At 40.1% G+C, this 26,264-nt stretch overlaps 1 protein-coding gene across 4 annotated transcripts in view; it reads right to left on the bottom strand.

The window, feature by feature from the left end:
• The window catches only part of LOC126210582 (replication protein A 70 kDa DNA-binding subunit-like), a 339,516-nt gene that overhangs the window by 269,326 nt on the left and 43,926 nt on the right, over positions 1–26,264 (bottom strand). For all 4 annotated transcript variants that reach the window (XM_049939850.1, XM_049939849.1, XM_049939847.1 and 1 more), the window contains exons 5-6: positions 19,023–19,083; positions 12,076–12,238 (exon numbers count right to left, since the gene is read on the bottom strand). In XM_049939850.1, the coding sequence (XP_049795807.1) occupies positions 12,076–12,238; positions 19,023–19,083 (224 nt within the window). The remainder of the gene's footprint in view (positions 1–12,075; positions 12,239–19,022; positions 19,084–26,264) is intronic.

The following is a 26,264-nucleotide window of genomic DNA, read 5'->3' as shown; positions in this document are numbered from 1 at the left end:
CCCACAGTCTGTTAGAAATGTTAACAGGTGTGACATTATGCTCATCAAAATGAGACCCACAAGAAAGATGCATCGAGAGCAGTTTGTTGTTACAAAGTATTGCATAGTTTTTGACACATTTTGCTGTCAGTAGATGCTTGTGTGTGCACTGTGCTTTGTTTTCGTAAATTGTGCAGGTTATATTTCCCTGTTATTCTCATGTTTATGTTTTATTGGTGCAGTATTATTCTGCAGTAGCTGGCTAAAGTAAAATTCTTTGTTTGGGTATCAGTTCTTATCAGTCAAAATTACAATAATTTAACTGAAAACCTAAAACAATGAAAAAATCCCAGAATGCTTAAAAAATTCCCACTTTTTCCGAATTTCTCCCCGATGAAAAGATTTCTGGGTTTTTCCCAGACTTCTCGGTTGCTCCGAGGGACATACACACTGGGACACCAATATGGAGATGGAAAAAAGACTTCAAAATAAAATAAGACAGTGTGACAAGACTGAACAGTAAGCATATACATGTTTCATTTATGATGATCCATATGAAAGCTGACAGTTCAGCATTTGGAATTATGTTAACAGTTGCCTGCAGATTCAATGACAAAAAAAGCTGCATTCTCCTGACCTGGGGACAAAAATCTACTGTACCAGTTTAATATTCTGGTCACAAAAATCTACTGTACCAGTTAATATAGAAATGAAAATAATACTTATATCTGTGGCAGTTTGATGGAGCTGAAATGCCAGTCCAGTCTGGACCTTCCCAACTTTCCTTGACCGACGAAAGTGGTGAGAGCCAGGACTGAGACCAATGAAGTGACATCCATAACGCGATACAAGCTCAGTAACCACATTATAAGATGGGACCACAACCTAAAATTTGTAAGTTGAAGTGTGTCTTATTACGTTTTTCAAAAGACTCAAAAACAAGCAAAGATGGACCTTGTTCCATTTGTGTAGCTTTTTTAAATGGCCTACACATATAAATTAATATTCATGCCATCTCCATATGGCAAAGGTATCATAGGGCGATATGATTATATCTAAGATAACTGAAAAATGAAGGTTACTCTGTCAATTTTTTTATGCACCTAATTTGTCTTTTTTCACCAATCACAATGTCTGTTGGTCTTTTAGCTGGTGCAACAAAGACGTATGTGATTATGCTGTGTCAGTATTGATTTCCTTCTCCTGATGCAATACGCACTTGCATTTTTAACTGAAGCTCTTCAGAGGTGAAGACAACACAAAGATAGAATAGCCGCTGTGGCCAGGCCAGCGTTGTTGTGTATCACTGGGGAGAAAAGGTAATACACTAAGTAACATGCCAAAACTAAACGAGATTAACACTTATCAAATTTTTTAGAAGTACCACAACCTCATAACACCATGCATCTACACCTGTGTGCATTTCTGTGCATACAGTTCCTGATGCAGCTGAACATGCATCAGCATAATTACTTCACATCTGGACAATCAACATTGTCTCATCCCCCCCCCCCAAAAAAAAAAAAAGAAAAAAATAAATAAATAAATAAAAAAACACTGTTGTTGTTGTTGTGGTCTTCAGTCCTGACACTGGTTTGATGCAGCTCTCCATGCTACTCTATCCTGTGCAAGCTGCTTCATCTCCCAGTACCTACTGCAACCTACATCCTCCTGAATCTGCTTAGTGTATTCATCTCTTGGTCTCCCTCTACGATTTTTACCCTCCACACTGCCCTCCAATGCTAAATTTGTGATCCCTTGATGCCTCAGGACATGTCCTACCAACTGATCCCTTCTTCTAATCAAGTTGTGCCACAAACTTCTCTTCTCCCCAATCCTATTCAATACCTCCTCATTAGTTACGTGATCTACCCACCTTATCTTCAGCATTCTTCTGTAGCACCACATTTCGAAAGCTTCTATTCTCTTCTTGTCCAAACTGGTTATCGTCCATGTTTCACTTCCATACATGGCTACACTCCATACAAATACTTTCAGAAACGACTTCCTGACACTTAAATCTATACTAGATGTTAACAAATTTCTCTTCTTCAGAAACGATTTCCTTGCCATTGCCAGTCTACATTTTATATCGTCTCTACTTCAACCATCATCAGTTATTTTACTCCCCAAATAGCAAAACTCCTTTACTACTTTAAGTGTCTCATTTCCTAATCTAATCCCCTCAGCATCACCCAATTTAATTTGACTACATTCCATTATCCTCGTTTCGCTTTCGTTGATGTTCATCTTATATCCTCCTTTCAAGACACTGTCCATTCTGTTCAACTGCTCTTCCAAGTCCTTTGCTGTCTCTGGCAGAATTACAATGTCATCGGCGAACCTCAAAGTTTTTACTTCTTCTCCATGAATTTTAATACCTACTCCGAATTTTTCTTTTGTTTCCTTTACTGCTTGCTCAATATACAGATTGAATAACATCGGGGAGAGGCTACAACCCTGTCTCACTCCTTTCCCAACCACTGCTTCCCTTTCATGCCCCTTGACTCTTATAACTGCCATCTGCTTTCTGTACAAATTGTAAATAGCCTTTCGCTCCCTGTATTTTACCCCTGCCACCTTCAGAATTTGAAAGAGGGTATTCCAGTTAACGTTGTCAAAAGCTTTCTCTAAGTCTACAAATGCTAGAAACGTAGGTTTGCCTTTTCTTAATCTTTCTTCTAAGATAAGTCGTAAGGTTAGTATTGCCTCACGTGTTCCAACATTTCTACGGAATCCAAACTGATCTTCCCCGAGGTCCGCTTCTACCAGTTTTTCCATTCGTCTGTAAAGAATTCGTGTTAGTATTTTGCAGCTGTGAGTTATTAAACTGCTAGTTCGGTAATTTTCACATCTGTCAACGCCTGCTTTCTTTGGGATTGGAATTATTATATTCTTCTTGAAGTCTGTGGGTATTTCGCCTGTCTCTTACATCTTGCTCACCAGATGGTAGAGTTTTGTCAAACACTATATCTACTATACCCGGCGTACTACAGTACGATGTTGTCATCGAGTGTGTGTTGGCACGTTTGTAATAATTCAAAATAATTATATAATTTTGTAAATTTTATATTATACTAATTGTTGTCTTTCTCTGTTTCATGAATGGGATACTATGTTATCACAATGAGGATAGAAATTACAAACGTGCAAAAGATTGAGTGTAATCAATTAGACTATTAATTCTGGAAGCAATGAGAAAGCCAACGAAGAGGCAGGAAAATTCACAATCCATTGCGTACATGACTGCGCTTAGTTGCACCTCTGCCAATAGTGATCATAGCAAGTTTCCGAATCCAATTCCCAAACTGAAGCGTTCTCATAAAATATGTAGACATTTGAACAGAAAACCAATTTTACGGAGAGAAATGGGTGCATTTAATTGAGTTACGCCAACAAAGTATTTTGATACATGTTAGCGAGGCACCACAGATTATGTTTCGTAGTGGTATCCTATTACAAACAGACTACTTCATTTTGAAAAGTATTCACATATTTTGTAATTTTGTAAAAGTATCAAAAAATTAGTACACACAATAGGCACACTGTTGCCAATCCATTGCCGGATAGCCAGGCACAAGATGTCGCTGAAATGGAAATGGCAAACATATGAAATTGAAACCAATAATGTTGTGATGATGACTAATTACATTTTTCAATTCAACGTGGATGCAGATGATAGTAGCATTATCATTTAAACTGATACAATGATGACAGTAAATGAGACAAGGTCACAGTTTTCTTCAGCGAATATTTTTTGTCCTGGTGAAAATGTAATGCATGACAGCATAGACTTAAATAATTCTTTGCCTGCTACACTTACACCTAATGCAAACGTGACTGGACAGCGTGCATTGCACACACCGGGAACCCCTATCACAATGCAAATGTTACAACAGTTATTTAAACAAAGCTCCAATGATTTTTAATAATGAGTTTAAGGAGAGCAAAAACAAACCCTCAAACCAAGAATTGATGAAAAAATTAATGGTTTTTCAAAACAACAAAATTAAAAATTTAATCAGTTCTCAAAAACAACAGACGATACACGAAGGAAATTACTTGAACAGCAAAAGCAAACTATTGATGCTTTCAAAACCGACATAACACAACAGTTCAATGACTTGACAAAATATATGCAAGCTGATTTTTCAAATGGCTTATCAGATAAACTTGTAAGAATGGGGAAAGACCTAAAAACACAACTTCTCAGTGATTTGTCACAAGATATAGATAATTTAAGCCAAAAAGTGTCATCAGTAAGCAAGACACAAGGACAGTTCATAGAAAAGGTGAAGGAGGTATCTGATGCTCAGAAAAAAATGCAACACGATTAGTTACAATTGTGCCAGAATATAAATACACTTGCAGGTACCACTGATGAGTTGCAAACAACATTCAAAAGGTCTACCTGAACAGGTCCAAGACCTGTCATTGCAACTAAGTAGTACTAGTCTGAACACTCACTTCATGAGAAAGGAGCACGAAAGGATATATAAAAACATTAAGGAAGTAAAGGATAGAGCTGAGACTGGTATCCTAGACCAAGAGGGTGCACTGGCACAGAAGGTAGTTTGCAAACACAAGGGTTATGTAGATATGATCGAGGAAGCAATGAAGGTACAGAAGGCAGAAATAAGAACTGAAATAGATCAGTAGTTGAAAGCAGTGGAGGAAAAGTCACAGACTAACATTGTTAGTAACATTGAAAATGAAAGGGAACATTCAACCCCGAGCTATCAGGTGTCAACAGACAGGACAGATACTCCAAACATTTATCCATACTTGAATCCCAACCTGTCAGTTGAAATAGATCGCAACTATCACATGCAGGAGATGCTGCCAACTTCTGTCTTTGTTGCGCAGAGGTATTCAGAATACTATTCAATACATCAAAACAATGTCATGCCAGCAATGGACAGTGGTGCACGCCTTTCTATTCTGCTTGCGGATGAAGGCTTATTACGGCACAGGCAGTTTCATATTTTTTTTTCTTCTGAAGGTAAGTGAACAAACCTGGTTGTGTTCATAAGAGCCTTCTGGAATGAGAGGCAGAAGATACACTTTGTGGTAGGTTATACACAATGTGAAGTCTTGCCACTGACATGGCAGAAAATGTCACACCTACAAACAGTTTGCAAGGACATTCCTCGACAAGTTCTGGTCCATTGCGGTACAAGAAAGATTGAGGGCAAAGTGTTTAACCCAGTGTCATTCAGCAGTAAGCACGGAGGGCTTAAAAGATACTTCCAGAAGTATCTAAGTAAAACTTGTTAATGGACAAACTTGATATCATGCGTAGATGTCCCAAAAAATTTTAAAAGCTGACCACTGGCTAACATATGTGAGTAATTTAATCACCACTCCTGAGCATGATATAGACAATCTGCTCTCATTTCTCAATTCCATTGATCTTTTCTACGAAGAGACACCTGTGCAACCACAGAGTGACGGTGCACAAGCAGACCCCACAAGAGCTAACAAACAATACGATAGGAATGGCAATAACAACCAACATGGATGGCAGCCATATCCTCTTCACAGCAATATCAACAGGAACCAATTCAGTATTGAAAGGGACAAATATTCAAGCGAGGATACAAAAATAACCAAGATCTGAGTTTCATCAGTCAGGATTTAAGGGCCAGAGGGGTTATAGTCAGTAAGCGTACAATGTGCCACCGACTGGGAGCAAAGACCCGAACAGCCACTGGCAAGGGCAGAATGCAACTGGGTCATAAAATAATCTGGTGCTGCCATCTGGCTACAATCAGTACAATCAAAATTACATTCTGAATAGTGGCCAGGGTCAATGAAATTTCGAATTGAGAGCCACACAAGATACTGACTGACAAAACCAGATGCATAATGTGCATATAGCTGAGGTTACCCCCAACAGAGAGATCAGTGCACAAAGCAATTCGGAAAACTCGAACCGGTCTCGATATGCCCCCATTTGATGGCTAGTAATAGGGGTGAGAGCATGAAACTAGTGAAAAGCTGTTTTCTTAGATAAGACAACTTTAGTGATACCAAAAATGACCTGTGTCAGGAAGATATTACCAACTGCTTAGGTGAAAATGAAGACACAGTATTGGTAGTAATCAGTGTACAAATACTTCCAGTAATTTTCGTGTTTGCAGCCAGATCCTACCAACATTCTGCCACAATATTTCGGCCCAGAGATGTCCAGCCATCCTCAGGAGAGTAAACGAATTACTGAATAGACCCGATGCAGTCATGGTATTTATAGCGAATTCCACGCATGCGAATCGTACTGGAGGTTTACGGCGCATGCGTTAGGAGCTGACATACACGAGGCAGTCAAGTTGTGTGTGCTGCCCTCAGTGGTAGTGAGAACAGTCTAATCGCTGAGTATCGACTGCGCATGTCGATTCTGCTGTGACCGCATAATTTTAATAACTGGATTAAAATTTTTATCACACGACAAGCTCTTGATATTTAATGGTTTTTAAGCTTTAATTACAGAAAAGTAATCAATATTTTGTGAGAATGTTGACTATAAATGCTATTTAAATGTTATGAACAATCAGAATAACAACAACCTGAACCATATTTTTGACACAGAAAACAGCCTATTGAGAAATCACAACAGGAAATAGACCCCTAGATTGTGTGCACTAAGGTAAGTGAGTCAGTGCGTCTTACAGAAGAATAAAAGGAAGCAGGAGCCTTTAATTACATTATACTCATGTTTTCAAACGATGCCCTGACATAATCAAAGGATACAAACACAAAATGGAGGTGTAGCCACACAAAACCTTCTGCTTTTCGTCTTACCCCACTCCATGGGTAAAGCAGGGAGCTGTGAGGAATAAGATCACTAGAATGCTAAGCTGGGAAATAACACACCATCCTTATCTCCATACTGTAGCCCCATTTTGGCCATTAACAAATCAGACAGTAGTGTCCGCAACGTGCTCGAAGCACGAGGAATAAATAAAATTATTATGTCTCTCAGGACGCAGCCTGACAACTTGGAATAACAACTTCTAAACTTCCATAACATTAAGTTCCTCACCATAATAGATCTCCAAACCCCGTACTGGCAAATTGTACTACATGAGGACAGCCATAAGAACACTGCCTTCATATGTGGGGGCAGAAGCTGTGAGTTCTGTGTTCTTCCTTAAACATCAGTGCAGACGTATTTATTTCTGCTTCAGATTGAGTCTCAGAACCTGAATTGTTAAGCAGAGTCACTGTGTATGTTGATGATTTACCGATTGCTACCCCCATGTGGTCAGAAAACTTGAGGCTCTTGGCTCGAGCCTTGTATAGGTTTTCAGAATACAGAGTCACAACCAACCTAATGAAGACACATTCCAGTAAGGAAAGGATTTTCCTTGTATACACAATATCACCTCAAGGTATACTTCCAGACCCTAAGAAGCTCGATGCTATCAGACACTGCCCTGTACCTCAAAATAAGAAACTCAAAAGGATAACTTGGATTAGTATCTTTCTTCGGAAAATTTATACACCAGCTTTTAAATAAAGATGCTCTGTTGCATATTCAATGGAAGAACTGCCCTCAGTTGTGTACCAAGCAATGCCAAACTGATTCTGCCAACATTAACGAAGCACTTTTGAATCCCAAGATCTATATTTCCGAACCGGGGCACTCCTAGATAATGGTGCCCCCCCCCCCCCCCCCCAGCCCTCAAGTGTTTCAGGTATGATGTCAAAAAAATATCGAATTTTCAAAAATACGGACAACTCGTAGCACACATCTTTTTGAAGAGTCTGATGCATAAAACATATGTGCTCGAGGAAACATAAGACATGTTATTTGATCTTAAGTGTGCCAAAATGCAGTGCCATGCCTCTTCACACAGCATTCTTCTATCGCACATCACTGTATTCCACTCTGTGGAATTCAAATGTGTATATTTTGTAATGGATGCCATCAAACTATATTCAGGACAGTGGAAATTAAAATGTCCTGTGGTGCCTCCCCTGCCCCGAAGCAGACATATACAGAGGCAAAGAGTTTCAAAGTGAAACTCTTTGCCTCTGTATATGTCTGCTTGTGTCTGTATATGTGTGGATGGATATGCGTGTGTGTGCGCGAGTGTATACCCGTCCTTTTTTCCCCTCGGGTAAGTCTTTCCGCTCCCGGGATTGGAATGACTCCTTACCCTCTCCCTTAAAACCCAAATCCTTTCATCTTTCCCTCTCCTTCCCTCTTTCCTGACGAAGCAACCGTTGGTTGCGAAAGCTAGAATTTTGTGTGTATGTTTGTGTTTGTTTCTGTGTCTATCGACGTGCCAGTGCTTTCGTTTGGTAAGTCACATCATCTTTGTTTTTAGATATAATTATGTATATAGAAATATGTGTGAGTGTGATAGTGTGAATGTGTGTATGAAAAACCTACAGTACACCAGATGTATAAAAAGACTGAACTTAGGTCTTGTGCTACCAAATGAAAAGGGGTCAGACCAAGCATTCCAAGTCCATGTGACTGAAAGAGGATGCAAAGCAAGAGTTATTACAGTACATTTGCACACAAACACGAGTCTCAACTTTCTTTTACACTTGTTCATAGGCACAATTCTTGTAGAAACATATTCATGCACATCAGAATACATAAGAGTGATATCCAGTAGCAAAGGAAGTATGATCACCGACACCAAAGTAAACTGTTTACTGTTGATGATGACACTTGTATAACACAATATTGTACTGCCAGAATGTACCTATAGAGAGCAAACACGAAGTAAGTATATTAACACGAGTAGATAGTCACGAAAAGATATACTCAATAGTTTTGTCATGATGAATGAAGTATTGCAGTAATAGAGTAAAAATGAATGCTTCTTCTTGTCAATAAGATTTACTGTAGACAAGTTGACACATCCTAGTAAACTAGTCAGAGGCGAAGATTTCACGTTTGAAGTTTTCCTTCCTCCGCACCTGTAACGACGGATACTCGCATCAAGTGTGGTGTACGAACACAAAACTTCCGCAGATCAAGTGATAATAATACTTGCAAATGTTTTGTCAATACAGGTAAACGAGATTGATAAAATGACACTCTGTGTAATGTTAAAGTTAGATGAGACTATGAAAACAGATTGCTCACAAATGAACATTCCAAAGGGTAATGCCCGAGAGCAAAATGTGATAAAAATGATAATGTAAAAACTGAAAGATGTTATGTGGCATAAAATCACCAGATATGTACGTAATATTAACTGTATTGTATGTATAATTTCTGTACAGCATTTATGTAAATTTTTGTACAATATTTATGTAAAGAAATATAAATGCAATATGAAAATGTACATGTACGGAGTAAGAAATAAGCAAACCCAGCTTGTCAATATATTTTAAACTGTAAGTACTTAGATTATCGTAACAATGATGAAATGTAAGGACTATGTAAAGCTGAATATGTTTTCCAGGACTCCATATGTAAACTAATAACTGTAGATGTGCTATGAAAATTTTGTGAAGGTTCGAAACCTGTAATTCCACGTGTTGCGATGAAAAACGTGTGGTGAGAGCCAGGACTGAGACCACTACAATCTGACGCGAGCAAAGTAACCACATTATAAGATGGGACCACAACCTCAAATTTGTTAGTTCGAGTGTATCTTCTTACATTTTTCAAAGGACTCTAAAAGAAGCAAAGATGAGCCAGAGAGCAATCTTGTTCCGTCTGCATATGTTCTTTAAATGGCCTACACATATAAACAAATATTCACACTGTGTCAGTACGATAAAGATATTGTGAGGAGGTACGATTATATCTAAGCTAACAGAAGAAAGAAGGTTAATCTGTCAACTTTTTTAAATATCTTATTTCTATTTTTTCATCGATTTCGGTGTCTGTCAGTCTTTCGAGCTGGTACAATAAAGACATATGTGATTCCGCTGTATCAGTATCGTGTCGAGTGAAAGTTGTAATATGCAGAAGTCACAAGCTTTCATTTACTGCTGCACTACATCCTAATTTCCCTCTCCTTATGTGACAAGCACTTGCATTTTGAGTGGAGCTTTTTGGAAGTGAAGTGAACACGAAGCAAGAATGGCCACCGCAGGCACACTGGCACTGTTGCACATCACTGGGAAGAAAAGCTGAATTACCAAGCCACACATTAAAACTAAAAGAGATTAAATTTTATCTAATGTTTTAGAATTACCACAACTTCTTAACACCTATGCATCTATACCTGTGGTTGTTTCTGCACACAATTCCTGGTGCGGCTAGACGTGCATTGGCGTAATTACTTTAGATCTGGAAAATCCACCTTACCTCTCTCCACAACCACTAAACATTACTACAAAAGCCTACCCACTGAAAGGAAAAGGATGTTAATATTGGTTGAAACATTGTGAATCCAAAAAGATTTGCATTCACTTTCAAGTCCAGCTCTGGTTCAATGTGACATTTTACTCATCACACACACCATTTTGAAACCCAGCAAGTGGGTGTGTGAGCATATGTAGCATTCATATAAAGGTCTTCCCTGTGTTCACAAAGTAGAGGGAGAGGATGCACGGGATAAAGAATTTTAGACTTCTTAGAAAATTGTGAAGCTAAGATTTTGGGAATGAACTAATTTACATTACCTCTTCAAAATTTTCAGAGGAAGCAACTCACGAATGTGGCTTTGCTTCCAAACACAAGTCAAAAGTACACAGCCATGTTTTACAACAAAATTTGTTAACCTGGCTTCGATATAAATAAAACACATTGTTAAGTTATATTTTCGTTTCCCTAACTAATATTGATGTTTATAACACATTGGCATTTCCATTTCTTCACTATGTCAATCAGTCTTAAATGTGAATCTTGACTAGTTATTCAATCTTTTCTCAACACTCTTCACATATCCAGAACTTAAATTTGATTTAATAAACTTCAAAATATGACAACTGTCTACAATTTCATTTGACTCCCCCTTCGATCAGCAAATTTTCTTCAAACTTGCATGAAATATATGTGAAAATTCACATTTTATCTCATACAGGTAATACTTTCAATGGCTACAGTTTTAATTACTATTTAAACACTACATTCAAATTACTGTACTACTCCTGACCTTCGTAGTTTTCTTTTCTGCTTTCTTGTTGAACATTAAATTAGAAACAACTTCTCTAAAACTACCAGGTATCAGAGACCCCTGAATGTCTAATTATGCTGAAGATGAGATCAGTGTATGTCAATACTTAGCAAGAAGTCAGAGACACGACCTAAAATCACAGAAGCTTCACATTAAGCTTATCCTTTAAGGAAATTTTTGGAGATCAGGAGTGTCTATTAATTTAATATAAATACAGGAAACTGCAACCAGTTACTTATAAACATTTTTTTTTACTTCCATAAACTAGATTTCAATCCTTTTGAGGTCAAGTGGCTCACCAAAATATTCACTTTTTCGACATTTTTCAAAATATATATATATATATATATATATATATATATATATATATATATATATATATATATATAGAGAGAGAGAGAGAGAGAGAGAGAGAGAGAGAGAGAACTACTTAAACATAACTAACCTAAGGGCATCACACACATCCATGCCCGAGGCAGGATTCGAACCTGCGACTGTAGCGGTCGTGCGGTTCCAGGCTGTAGCGCCTAGAACCGCTCAGCCACCCCGGCCGGCTTTATTCCACATTCTCCATTGTATAAAACTGCTTGTAACATATGTAGCAGTAAGGGTGGTATTTTTGTCAGTAAGTAACTCGCACCTTCTATTTTAATCGCCTATTGGTCATATAATTCAGTACTCACTATAAACATTGAGTGTCAACAGAAATCACCAGCTGTGCAGCACATGCTGAATGTTGACAGATTTCAGCTGATGGTGTGTATAGTGAATACTGAGCCAACAGGCAATGTAAATGGAAGCTGTCAGCTGGATTTACAACCTATACCACATACTGTTGCAAGCCAGCATCTACTAGGCAGAATCGTTTAAATTCCGTGTGCCCCATCTAAAAATGATTCTGGAAAGGCTCAAAAACTAGGTTGTGAAAATAAACAAATGTTTCATACATCACTCACCATAGTTATCTGTATATACATTCAACATAAGTTTCAGTTCCACTTACCTCTATGAGATCATAAAATTCATCACACTGTTCACCAAATGCTGTTGCATGTATGTGCCCAGAGTTATCAACCAATTCCATTGAAAATCGTTTCCCTTCTCCTTTATTATTTAAATATCGTTTTATTTCTGTCTTATTTACAACACGAGCTTTTATTTCCCATCTGGAAGCAGAGAGTACAATAGCTACAAATGAATGAAGACATGTACCTGTTTTCATGTATAACATGAGTCAATAATTATGAAAAAGATAGATTCCTACTTAAAAGAAAGAAAGGAAAACACACACACACACACACACACACACACACACACAAGTGGACACACTTCAGGCACACATGACCACTATCTCCAGCCGTTTTACCTAGACTGCAGCTGTTGAGTTGAACGAAAGCAGCAATCTGGAGTGGGACAGGGAAGTGGGAGAAATAGAACAGTATGCGTGGAAAGCGAGCACAATGAGTGTGATGGGACACAAACTTGGAGGGCGTTACAGGATAGAGGGGTGAAACTGTTGGGTGGAAGGTGTGGGGACAATAGGATATCACAGGTTAAGGCCGGTAATTTCATAATTGTTATTTGTCTCGTAACGTATATAATCTAAACCATTTGATTCAAGTACAGGAGACACATCAAATTGTGGTAAAATTTCACCATAAACACAGAACAGCTGATATTAATAGACAGGGTAATAATAATAATAATAATACATTTTCATTATACACACATATACAATAAAATGTAACACATAATTAGCCCTTGCTCAAATGATCATTTCCAACCTCTATGAATTCTTCTATTGAACAGTAGTATTTCTCCCACAGAATCTGCAGTAGCCATGTTTTTAAAATTTCTGGCTTTATATTAAATGCCCATTAACTTGTTTATTGTCATCCCCATATACTGTGGAGTCCGTGCATATAATTTCAACTGGTGTGTGGGTAGCATGAAATAATTTTTATTTCTTGTGTTATATGTATGGTTAAAATGATTCTCCTAAAATAATTTTTGTATGCTGTGTAGGAAGATTATAATTTCATAAATGTATATGGAAGGAACACTTAGGATTTGCAATTTCCAAAATCATGGGCAACAAGAGTGTTTTTGCTGTGCAGTACACATGTATTGGACAATTTTCTTTTGCAGTTTCAGTATTCGAGATTCACTAGTCGAACTTCCCCAGGAAATTATGTCATATCTAATGACAGATTCAAAATAACTATGATAAGCAATTTTTCGTCTACTCAAGTCAGTGGAATTTTCCAGTATTTGCATTGCAAAGGCAAAACTGGTTAGTTTACTTGGTAGGAAGTCAATACGTATGTTCCAGCTTAAGTTCTTGAATACATTTGGTCCCAGGAATTTGAGGGTGTCAACTTCTTTCATAGGTTGATTGTTATGCTGGATTTTAAATTTCACACATTTCGAATTTTTGGTTTTGAAATGAACCATATGGGTTTTTGCAATGTTCAGTTTCAACCCTTTTAATTGGAACTGGTTTTCTAAGGTATCCACTGTGCCTATGATGGAGCTCGGAATTTTTTCTGCATTGTCATTTTCAATTAAAACAGAAGTATTGTCTGCAAACAGAACTGATGGGGAATTCATATTTATGGTAAGTCATTTACGTAGAATTGGAACAGGATTGGCCCCAAAATGGAGACTTGAGGTACACCTTGTGATACTGTACTCCATTTAGAGTAAAAGTTCACTGCATCTGATGTGATAGTTACCCTTTCTTTGTTAAATATGAGGTTCGCCAATTTAGAGCATTGTCCTTAATCCTGTCTTTGTCTAATTTGTATGTAAGGAAGTCATGGTTCAGGTAGTCAAATACTTTTGTGAGATCACAGAAGATATCTGCAACTTTACTCCTCTGATCCAATGATTTGTCTATCTTTTCAATAGTTCAATAGTTATTCACTGCATCCTAAGTGTTCTTAGCTGGTTGAAATCCAAATTGGTTACTTATAATAATATTATTTTTTACAATAAATTTTTTGATTTGGTTTTCAGATACTTTCTCCAACATTTTTGACAGGACTGGAAGAATAGAAATAGGCTGATAGCTTCCCATGTCTTCCCTCACCCCTTTCTTAAAGAGAGGTCTGACTTGGGCGTCCCTTTTCAAAAGACTGGTTCAATATTTTAGTTAGGGGAGGTGCTATTATGCCACACACTGTTTTAATCACTTTAGTGGGTATCTCATCCCACCCAGCAGAGTTTTTATTTTTTAATGATAATATTATCCTTTATTGGAACTTTTTTTCAACCCATAAGATATACGGCTTCTTGGTGGATTCCAAAGGGATTCACTTTACTCTGATACATTAACATCTGACTTTTCCACATTTATGAAGAATTCATTTAACCACTCTGATATTTGAGCTGGATTTACAATAAAGCTATCATCTACTTTAATCCTAGATATTTCATTGCTACTAACTCTAACACCTAACTCTGATTTGACAACAGACCACACTGCTTTCGTTTTACTTTTATGTTGTGCAATAAGCTTCTTATTTGCCATTAGTTTGGTTGCCTTCACAACTTTTTAAAATGTAGATTTATAATGCAAACATACTCTGTAAAACGTCTGTTTTTGTTATATTTTAGTTAATTGTGGAGTCTCCTCTTCCTGGCACTAGAAATGTTTACACCCTGGGTTATCCACTTAAGTTTATTAGCCTTGATGTGCCTTGTTGTTGCATGTAGTTCTAAGTCGAAAATTTTCATTAAACATTTCAAGAAAGCTATATAAAAAATTGTTAAAGTTACTATTACTCAAAATACGTGTTGGAAGGTCATTCAACCTCTCGTAACTTATTTCTAAATGTTGTTGAATTTTTTTCATTGACATTCCTTTTCATAATATGGCTTTTGTTACATGAAATTTCTTTCTTATCTTTTGGTAGTTCAATGAATAATGCAAAGTGGTCAAAGATTCTTAAATCCATGCAAAATTTATAAACATCCTCAAATACATAATTTGTTAGAATATTATCAATACAGGTAGTTGATCATGCATTTTCTCTAATGGGTTGCATTAAGTTTATTTTGAAACCAAAGTTTCTTATTAAGTCAGTTAATTTGGACATGTCATTGGTTTCAACTATCCTTTTCCTTTTTTATTTACAGACTTTTTTCAAGCTGGCAATGAAATTTCACCAGAAAAGCTTCAATTGTAGCTTTCTCAGGTACTCTATAAATAGAAACTACATCGACATTTAGGTCACTCAACTCGATACAGCAGCTTTCAAATACACACTCTTCATTCAAATGATTAAAATCATATTTTATTTCATATCTTATATCAGAATGAGTAAGTATGCAAGAGCCTCGTCTACAAAAGCTGCTGGCTAATTCAAAATTTTCACTTTTATTAAAAATTTTAATGTTGTCAGATATAAGCCAATGTTCACTGAGGCAAATAACTTTGATATTTCTACATTCAGATAGAATAATTTGTAATTCATCCACTTTATGGCTTTTGTTTGAAAAGTCAGCAGTTAGACCATTTATATTCAAGTGCATTATGTAGGGACATTCTTTTCCATTTACGGTCTCACACACACTCTTTCTTTGGTAGCATTTTGGTCTTGCCATTTTTGTCACCAAACACTGTTTCTCATCCCCATCATTTCTAGTAAGTTTGCCTATTCTGCAGAATTTTATATGTATCAGACTAAAAAATTTTGATCCTATTTAAATGCAGCCACATTTCATATTGGTATGACTACCAACCAGCTGTCCAAGAGGATGAACAGCCACCGCCAAACTGTGGCCGAGAACAAAGTAGGCCACACTGTGGCACGACATACAGTTGAAGGTAACATACTTGATTTCAATAGCTGCTTCACAACCTGGTCCATCGAGATCCTTCTCTTCACCATCAGCTTTCCTGAGCTGTGCAGATAGGAGTTATTCTTGCAACACGTACTCCACTCCTCATTAATGTGGACATCTATCTACAGCAACTTGCTCTCCCTACACCCTCCACCCAACAGTTTTCCACCCCCTCTATTCTATCACCTCCTCCCTATTCCCGTCGCCTCACTCTTTGCATGTGGCACTCTGCTAATGCAACCACCTGTCTTTCCACTTCCCTGCTTCTCTCCCTTTTCGGTCCCAGTTATGCTCTCCCCCACAGCCTCCTATCGCTGCACCTGTTGGCAGTCTTGTCTAGCCTCCATCTAGTCACTGCATGCTCCACTAGGCAGCACACTTCTCTCCCCCCGCTCATACCCCCTTGAGATTGCTGCTTCCATTCTATGTGACAGCTGCAATAGAGTCTGAGCTGCTGGAAATGTAGTCACATGTGCGTGAGGTGCGCTTGCTTGCATGAATGAATATGTCTGTGTTTCCTTTTCTGAAAAAGGCTTTGGCCGAAAGCTAATGTCTAGCAGTCTTTTTGTTGTGCCTATCTGAAACACAACATGTCATCTTTAGGGTGAGTAGCAATCTGTCTTTTTCCTTATATTGTTGATATTCCTGCCTGGAGTTGCCATTGTTTAGTTCTAACATAAGTATATTCACACAGAACAACCGAAATGTGGCACAATAATTGAAACATGGCTCAACGGTGGCACTAAAGCAGCTGCTACTTGTCAGCACTGCCAATTTCATGACTGGCAACAACTGATGAAGTGCACTGTTAGCCTGAAGTGTCCGAGTTCTTCTGCTCAGTACAATGGAGCTGAGAGGGTAACACATTGTTATTCAATCTGCACAATGCAGCAGACTAATTTCCAATTAATGGTTGTTCATGAGCCACAGACCACAAATTGCGTAGCACAAAGAAAATTTTAAGTCACAGTAGTGAATCCTCAAAGGTGGTTTCATAAGAAGAAAAAATCAGAGATCACCAGTTCAACATACCATACTTTCTAGGGGCCAAATCTGGGAAGGTTATATGAATTAGAACAACAGGTTGTACAGTATGTGAGAGATAAAACACAATTAAGGCTCTCCAGTTATTGAGAAATTATGTGAATGAAGGCACTGGAGATTAAGAGGACTTCTCATACTGTAAGTGTTGCGGAATTCACAGCAAGTACAAGCTTGTGCTTGACTGTGATGAAGAGGGTGGGGCTTATGTTACAACGGAGAGTACCACAGGGTGTGTGACATACTGCTGCATTAAACGCAAAACTGCTTGTGCAACAACATCATATACATTATCTAAGAGAACAATGTGGAATTTTACAATAGACAGTGTTAACTTTTTAGGCAGATCTTAAGATACTTTATATCTATAAAAAAATTGTAAATTTGATTAGTCACAATATGTTAAAAAAGTTTATAGAGAAGCCTGTTGCCCTTTACATTAGAAAAGGAAATAAGTTTTACTTTGTCTGCTATATGGACAATTTTAGTTTATTAATCAGAATACAGTTAAGCAATGAAGGATCGCCTTCCTGGTACACTAGTCACCACAAATAAATAGATAGTATACTAATTTCATTTGAAGGAACACAAAAAGAAATAGACATTTCACTCACAATGTAATAACTTATATAAAAATATTACAGCAACAATCAAGCACAAAGAAGATAAAATAAACTTTCTAGATATCGAAAGCACAATAAATGGACCAATGTACACATCTACCATCTTCTAGAAAAATACAACAGAAACTGCATAATTTACAAAAGCTCATGTTATCCAAAAACACATAAAGAATAACACTTTTCAGACCCACACAGAGAGACTAATAAAATATCTGCTAACTAAAGAAAAGATAATAATTGGACTAAAAACACAAGAAAAACAGCAAACCCTGATGATTACAATCTCACCTTAGACCACAAAATTTATACTAAAGCCTGCACCCCAAGGCAAGGAAACTAGAGCTGTGTTATCCTAGCAAAAATACACAACAAAAGAACTTAACTTAGCTCATTGTCACCCTGAATTGGGAGAAATTTAAAGATAAAATCAGACTAGTACTTCAAAAAACATCCTGAGAATAAACTGCAGAAACCACATGATATGATCACGGATGTGTGATCAAGTTAAAATGTGATAGCTCCAAGAAAATATACATAGGACAGAGAGGAAAAAAATTTTGAAACATGATCCCGAGAAAATCTGAAGCTCACTGGCATGAACTTATCTTCACTTGGCTCACGCCTGAAAGGAAGAGGAACACACAGTCAGTGACATGACAATATATGCCAATGCTACACAACACCAAAATAAGCAGTCTACTATGTTTTAGAGGACCGATGAAGTTTCACATATGTTGTGGTGTCACCGCCAGACACCACACTTGCTAGGTGGTAGCTTTAAATCGGCCGCGGTCCATTAGTACATGTCGGACCCGCGTGTCGCCGCTGTGTGATAGCAGACCGAGCGCCACCACATGGCAGGTCTAGAGAGACGTACGAGCACTCGCCCCAGTTGTACGGACGACATTGCTAGCGACTACACGTACGAAGCCTTTCTCTCATTTGCCGAGAGACAGTTAGAATAGCCTTCAGCTAAGTCCATGGCTACGACCTAGGAAGGCGCCATTAGTTACTTCATGAATCTAAAGAGTCTCACTTGTATCATCAAGAATGCTGTATACCAAAGGACGATATAAAAGTTAAGTGTTCTAGTAGCTACGTTCTTTTCTTTATCACATTCATCACGTATCCTGTTCCAGACTTAACGCCAGACGGCGTGAGTTGACGCGTGCCCCTTTCGGCTACTTCACTGTGGACTGGCTGCCTTAACAGTCCACTACATATGTGACTAAACATCCTGACCTCATTTTGAATGAAGTAACTCACCTAAACAAACAAAAAAATTCATCAAAAATTTCACTGATACTCTTGTAAGCTTTTAGTGTTGAAAAACATTCCTCTGTTCTGTATAATCTGAGTAATCATCACTGAGCAAAAATAAAAATAAATGAAATTTTCCATGTCTACGCTAAGTGTAAGCAAACATTTCTGTACTCACTCTTTCTGGCCTGGGCTGAGATCAGGAATTGGCAGAATGGAACCAGAGGTGGATCCTGTAGCTGGAAATATGGACGCCGTTTTGAGAAACAAACAATATTTGTCATTGAAGAGTACAGTTCATGATGTAATACTGTAATTTAACATGGGTTTTGTCCCAATGAGACTGAAATTTAATGCACAAATATAGAAGATTATTTTTCCTTTCAGTTTTCTGGCCATTGGTTTTAAACTTTTGCCCAGTACCAATTGCAATTCAGAGCAGAACGAAATTGTGTCAGCCCATGTCAGGAACTATTAGCTAATCTTAAACATTCCACAGAAAGGAACTGGTCAAAACATTCCCCCACACCAATTAAATTCTAATTAAATTTTAATGAAAAATCAAGTTCAATACAACAAAATTTCAATTTCTCCAACCAAAAAAGTTCTAAAACATGAGACATCTGATTAAAATATAGAGTGCTTTAGTTACAGTGTATTTAATAATGGTTTAAATCTCGTACATTGTTGTATTTCATTTTTATTGATGATAAACTGGATGAGACGCAAATTATTAAGTTTAACATCTTGTATTCTCTCCATAATAGTCCTGATAATTTTCTCTTTACTTTAGTCTGTGGTAGTACTGGTCACAACTAAAATTACCAGTGACTAATTCCCAATTAACGCCACATTCTCCGAGTAACAACACAGTTAAATCAGCTGACTGTGACAATGAAGTAGTGCAATATAATCTGAAAATATTCTGACCTTGGTATCATCACCATACATCGAGTATCGAGTGCAATTTAGTGACCTCAAAGCCAATGTTCTGAATCTTGAGATAAAATCCAGTGGTGCTGTCACGGAGGGATGGAGTATACAATAAATGACCACTATTGTCCAAACAACAATGATGAGTTCTGTGAAAACTTGCTCGTGAATGAGGAATAATTGTGTGCAGTGACGACAGGAAGCGATCCAATGATCGACCACACCTGAGCATGTAGTAAGAGCCACCTTGCTGCACTAAAAAACTTATGCACTCGTTTCTGAAACGTGTGACGTGAAATTGAGGATGAATAACATGGAAGAAGCAATTGGAAGCCTTGGACTATTTTCAGAAAGATGCTATTCACAGATATACATGTAACTATTACATGAGCAGGGAACATCTCACACTATCAAAACTGCTCGTGTCACTTCAGAAAAATGATCTTCTTAAAGACAGTCAATTTTCACTGTATACAGTGCTCAAAGATATAGACTTCAGCTATTCAGTTTTTAATAGATGTCAAACATTAATAGAAACGACAAATGTACGACAGTGTAGATCTCTGCACAGTATCATATAGTGACGTATAACACAATTTTATGATATTGTAGCGTACTAGATATTAAACAGATGTTTTTAATTTTTCAATGTAATACATCACATATAGTAACTGTAAATTACTTCCTATATACAAGTACAACCTGTATGTTGTCAAGACTTTTGTTTTTGCTGCTAGAGAAAGCAAGTAGTAGCAACAAGGCAACAGGTGTTGTAAGTCACATCCAGCAATCTCACAGACTATAGTAACAGCTGTAGAGAGAGAGAGAGAGACGCAAAAATTCAACGTTGATGTTCGATGAAAATGTCTAAGAGGCAGGCTTATATTAAAACACAGACCAAATTGCAATAGTAACGTGTTGAATAAAAACCACTGCACCTGTTATAAATCCTTTATTAAAGGCACAACAGGTTTCCTGATTTTAAATAATCATCAGGTTCAAGAAAGACTGAAAACAATTTTACACACATATCTTATAGGTACAAAAAGTACCCAGAAGACATGTTACATTAAATGATCAGATTACTTTTAAAGTCCAATCCCAATTCTTTCTTTATATTTTGGGAAATTTCGCAAAAAGAGATAGTCATGGATTAAAGTAGCAATTGTCCAGTGAATAACTTATAAGGATAAAAGCCAGAACCTATTGTGTGCCATTTATAAACCTAACATTTAGAACTGAAAATTCTTAAAAATTGTTCCAATTTTTTTTTTTTTTAAAGAAATCATGTTTAAAAGTGGAAATAGCCCTAGCAATGTAACCAAGGAAGAGGAGGTAAGGCGGATTGGGTGGATGAATCAGGTTATTCACTTAAGTAATCAAAGTTGGTCAGTACGATTTTATGCCTTATCTCAGTTTGAGAATTTAATGTTTGTTTTGAAGATTTTTCTTAATGCAGAAAAGACCATCAGCTCTTCCAAGATATTAAGAACATTACCCTTGCTTTCCGTATGCAAAATTGTGATACCAGATTTAATACAAGAAACTTAGTGACCTGTTTAGGATAAATGTGAATTCAAGGCAAAACTGAAATCCAAACCAGAAATATTTTCCTTAATGCTTGTTGTGACTCGCTGATCATTTAAAGTGCCGCCGCGCAATTACGCACGTCCTCTACGTGCGGCGCTGTCTGCCTGCCAGCCATGCAGCAGCGGCGCCACCTAAGCGGCCAGCCGAGCAGCGGCCGCTAGACTGAGACTCAGTGCTTATCTGAACGCTAACGTGTACACATGTTAACTTACTCTGTGAGATATATGTGTTGTAGTGTCGTTCCTAAATATACTTGTTAAACTAGAAGTTCTAACAATTGGCGACGAGGTAGTGGATTTTTCCTTTTCACCGTTGACTCACAGGGTTCCATGGCTACTGTCGAGCAACTCTTGCAAAATCTCCTTGAACAGCAAACGCTTCTAACGGCGGCGATTCGCGATTTCGTCGCGGCGTCAAATGCGGGCCGGTTCTCGTCGTTGGCTGTACCTCCTTTTCCTCCTTACAACGAGACGGCAGAAGACTGGTCGGATTATGAAAAACGTCTTCGACAGCACTTCTTGGCATTTTATGTCTCGGACGAACAAGCATGTAAGTCTCTGTTCCTTTCCTGGATTTCGCCTCAAATGTATCGGTTGTTGTCGCAATTGGCCCCTTTGAAGGATCCTGCGTCTTTGTCCTTTGCTGAAATGTGTTCCCTTCTGTCGGTCTATTTTCAAAAGCAAACGCATGTGGTAGCCTCTCGTGTTGCTTTTTATCGTTGTCACAAACAACCCAATCAATCTTATCGCGCTTGGGCTGCTGAACTTCACGGCCTCAGTCGAAAGTGTCACTTTGTTACTGATGTTCACCAAGAATCCTATGCCGATTCCATGGTACGGGATGCTATTATCCGGTCGGCGCCCGACAAAGAAGTTCGGCAACGTGCCCTTCAGTTGGCGAATCCGACTTTAGATGAAGTTCTCTCCACTGCGCAGTCTTTTGAAATTTCTCGCGCCGCTGGGGCACAAATAGAAGCGTGGGGTGACGTCGGGGAAATACAACCTCTGTGCGCTGTTGACAACGCGCGCGGCGCGTCCATGCCGGCCGACGTGGCCGCAGTGCGCTCCCACGCGCAGCCTCGGCCAAGCCGTAAACAAACCCCTAAGAAACTGCAGCAAAATCCCCGGCAACTTCCTTCATGTCCAAGGTGTTTTACGAAACATTCACGCGAGGATTGTCCACAACGTTGGGCTGTGTGTCACAATTGCAAAAAGAAAGGTCACGTGTCTTCCGTTTGTAAATCCGACCGCATAAATGACGTCCATGAACATGACGCTGATTCTGATTCTGTGTTGTCTGTCAATTGCACTTCTTCCCTTTCCGGGAAGTTATTCCTCACTGTCCAAATCCTTGGTCGAGATGTTCGCATGCAAGTGGATACCGGTTCTGCCGCCACTATAATTAATTCTCAGACGTATCTTCAGCTGGGTTCTCCACTCCTGTCCCCTGTCACTCGGCAATTACGGACGTACAATAAACAGAAGATTTCTCTCTTGGGACAGTTTAATGCTGAGATATCTTACAAATCCGTCGTTCGCACTGTTCCCATATTTGTGGTCGACCAGAGCAACGCAGAAAATCTTTTTGGTTTCGATGCCTTCCGCGTTTTTGGGTTCTCCATAGATGACTCTGTCAATATTGTCTCCGACGCTATTCCTTATGCTAAACTGGATTCTTTGTCGACGACCTTTTCGTCCATTTTTTCTCCTGGGTTAGGCCGTGCACACGACTTTGAAGCTCATATCACGCTCAAACCCACTGCTCGGCCTAAGTTTTTTCGGGCTCGGCCCATTCCTGTGGCCCTTCGTGATCGGGTCAAACAGGAGTTGGATCGTCTCACTACTTAAGGGGTCTTGCTTCCTGTCACTTCCAGTGAGTGGTCCTCTCCTGTCGTTGTAGTTGCCAAGCCCAATGGTGCTATTCGTCTCTGTGGCGATTTCAAAGCCACGGTAAATGCTCAATGCCTCATCGACACTTACCCTATGCCCCGTCCTGAAGAACTGTTCACTAAACTCGCTGGAGGGCAGTATTTTTCTAAAATTGACCTGTCAGAAGCTTATCATCAACTTCCTCTCGACGCTGCTTCCCGGCAGTTTCTGGTCCTTAACACGCCTTTCGGCCTCTATCAATACCAACGCCTGCCATTCGGGGTTGCTAGCGCCCCTGCTCTCTTTCAGCGATTCTTGGAACAATTATTGCTCCCTGTCCCTGGGTGTATCAATTACATGGACGACATTGTTGTCACGGGCTCCACCACTGACGAACATCTTCAAAATCTCCACACACTTTTTACTGTCTTACAGACTGCAGGTCTTAAGTGTAACCTTCAGAAATCACAATTTTTTCAGGCATCTATCACGTACTTGGGGTTTCAACTCTCTCGGGATGGTATTCGTCCGCTTCAACAAACTGTCGCTGCGATCGATGCCCTTCCTCGCCCTACGTCTGTTAAGGAACTGCAGGCCTTCTTGGGGAAAATCGCCTACTATCACAAGTTTTTACCGTCTGCAGCGTCGGTGGCTCAGCCGTTGCATCGCCTGTTGCATAAAAACGTTCCTTTTCACTGGTCCGCGTCATGTGACGCGGCTTTCCAGAAATTGAAGACTATGCTGATACAGGCCCCGTGCCTAGCTACTTATCGACCTGGCCAACATCTTGTCCTTGCTACAGACGCCTCTCACTACGGGGTTGGGGCAGTCCTTGCGCACCGTTTTTCTGACGGTTCGGAACAACCCATTGCTTATGCCTCCAAAACGCTCACGGATGCCCAACAAAAGTATTCTCAGATTGAGAAAGAAGCTTTGGCCATCATTTATGCTCTTCATAAGTTTGGTGTTTTTCTCTATGGCACCAAATTTCATCTTGTTACGGATCACAAACCACTTGTTTCCTTGTTTCACCCATCAACGTCACTTCCCGACAAGGCTGCACACCGCCTCCAGCGTTGGGCTCTTTACTTGTCCCGTTTCAACTATGAGATTCATTTCCGGCCAACGGCTCAACATGCGAATGCTGATGCTTTGTCTCGCCTCCCCATGGGCCCTGATCAGGCATTTGATAGGGACGAACTTTTGTGTTTCCACCTGGATGTTGCCGAGCAGCGGGTTGTGGACGGGTTCCCCATCACTGGGGACAGGCTGGCGGCTGCTACGGGTTCTGACCCTACCCTCTCCCGGGTTTTACGCTGTATTCAGACGGGTTGGCCTGATCGCCCGTCCGCTAAGACTTCTGATCCGTTGCAGAACTACTACCCTTTGCGCTACCGCCTCACGGCTAGGGATGGTGTTATCCTCCTCTCCACTGACAATATTTCGCCGCGTGTTGTGGTCCCCGCGTCTTTGCGTGCTTCGGTCTTGCGCCTCCTTCACCAGGGGCACTGGGGTGTGTCGCGCACCAAATCTCTGGCGCGCCGTCATGTGTACTGGCCTGGCATCGACTCTGAAATCGTACACATGGTCGCTGCCTGCGGCCCTTGTGCGTCACAGGCCGCTGCCCCGAAGTCATCTTTGTCACCGTGGCCTTCGCCTGAGAAGCCCTGGGAGCGCATTCATGCTGATTTTGCGGGACCCTTTTTAGGTACTTATTGGCTCCTCGTAATTGACGCCTACTCTAACTTTCCTTTCATTGTCCGTTGCACGTCACCTACCACCGCGGCAACCACCAGTGCTCTCGCCCGCATTTTTTCTTTGGAAGGCCTCCCCTCTACTCTTGTTACTGATAATGGTCCGCAATTTGCCTCTTCTGACTTTGCGGATTTTTGTGCTCGTCACGGTGTTACGCATGTCACGGCCCCGCCGTTCCATCCACAATCCAACGGTGAGGCTGAACGACTGGTCCGCACGTTTAAGGCTCAAATGCGGAAACTTCTGACTTCTTCTGCTGCTGATGAGGCGCTTCTCCAGTTCCTGGCGTCTTACCGTTTCACCCCCATGGGCGATCACAGCCCGGCTGAGCTCTTACATGGCCGACAGCCCCGCACTATACTTCATCTTCTGCGGCCTCCCACCTCCCGGCCGCGGGTGCCGTCACTTGGCCGGTTCACCGCCGACGACCTCGTCTGGGTACAGGGATATGGCAGGCGGTCAAAATGGAGCCCGGGCCGCATCTTAAGACACCGTGGCAGACGCCTGTATGAAATCCAGACGGACACAGCAGTGCGTCATTCGGACCAGCTTCGGCCTCGGGTGCCAACAACACCTGTTCCGAATGCCGCCACACCACCCTTGACTCTCCCTGGTGCTCGGGATCTTGGCACATCTCCATACTCACAACGCCGCCCTCTACCCGTCATCGCGATGCCAGCACCAGAACGGATGCAACCAGACGACGTGCCCATGCGGGAACCGGAGGACCAACCAGTGTCAGAGTACATCTGCTCGCCTCCTCCTCCAACAGACGCTGACGCATCGCCCATGTCTCCTGTCATATCAACTGGACTTGCCGCAACGGGCAGATTGGTGCGTGGGGCCCCAGCAGGTTCGACCCCTACGTCTCCTGTCATCTCGACCCGTTATCATCGGGGACACTTCCGTCCGTACGGGAAGCCTCCTCCTCGAGACTTTACGTCGAGTCACACAACGCCTATGGACGTCAGCCATCTCCAGGACACATCCATCAAGACCAGTGCAACAATTTCAAAGGGGGGAAAAGTGTTGTGACTCGCCGATCATTTAAAGTGCCGCCGCGCAATTACGCACGTCCTCTACGTGCGGCGCTGCCTGCCTGCCAGCCATGCAGCAGCGGCACCACCTAAGCGGCCAGCCGAGCAGCGGCCGCTAGACTGAGACTCAGTGCTTATCTGAACGCTAACGTGTACACATGTTAACTTACTCTGTGAGATATATGTGTTGTAGTGTCGTTCCTAAATATACTTGTTAAACTAGAAGTTCTAACAATG

This window comes from Schistocerca nitens, chromosome 10, assembly GCF_023898315.1.
Source record: "Schistocerca nitens isolate TAMUIC-IGC-003100 chromosome 10, iqSchNite1.1, whole genome shotgun sequence".
NCBI lineage: Eukaryota > Metazoa > Arthropoda > Insecta > Orthoptera > Acrididae > Schistocerca > Schistocerca nitens.
The sequence above is the reverse complement of the archived record's forward strand: the minus strand, read 5'-3'. Positions and strand labels throughout refer to the sequence as shown.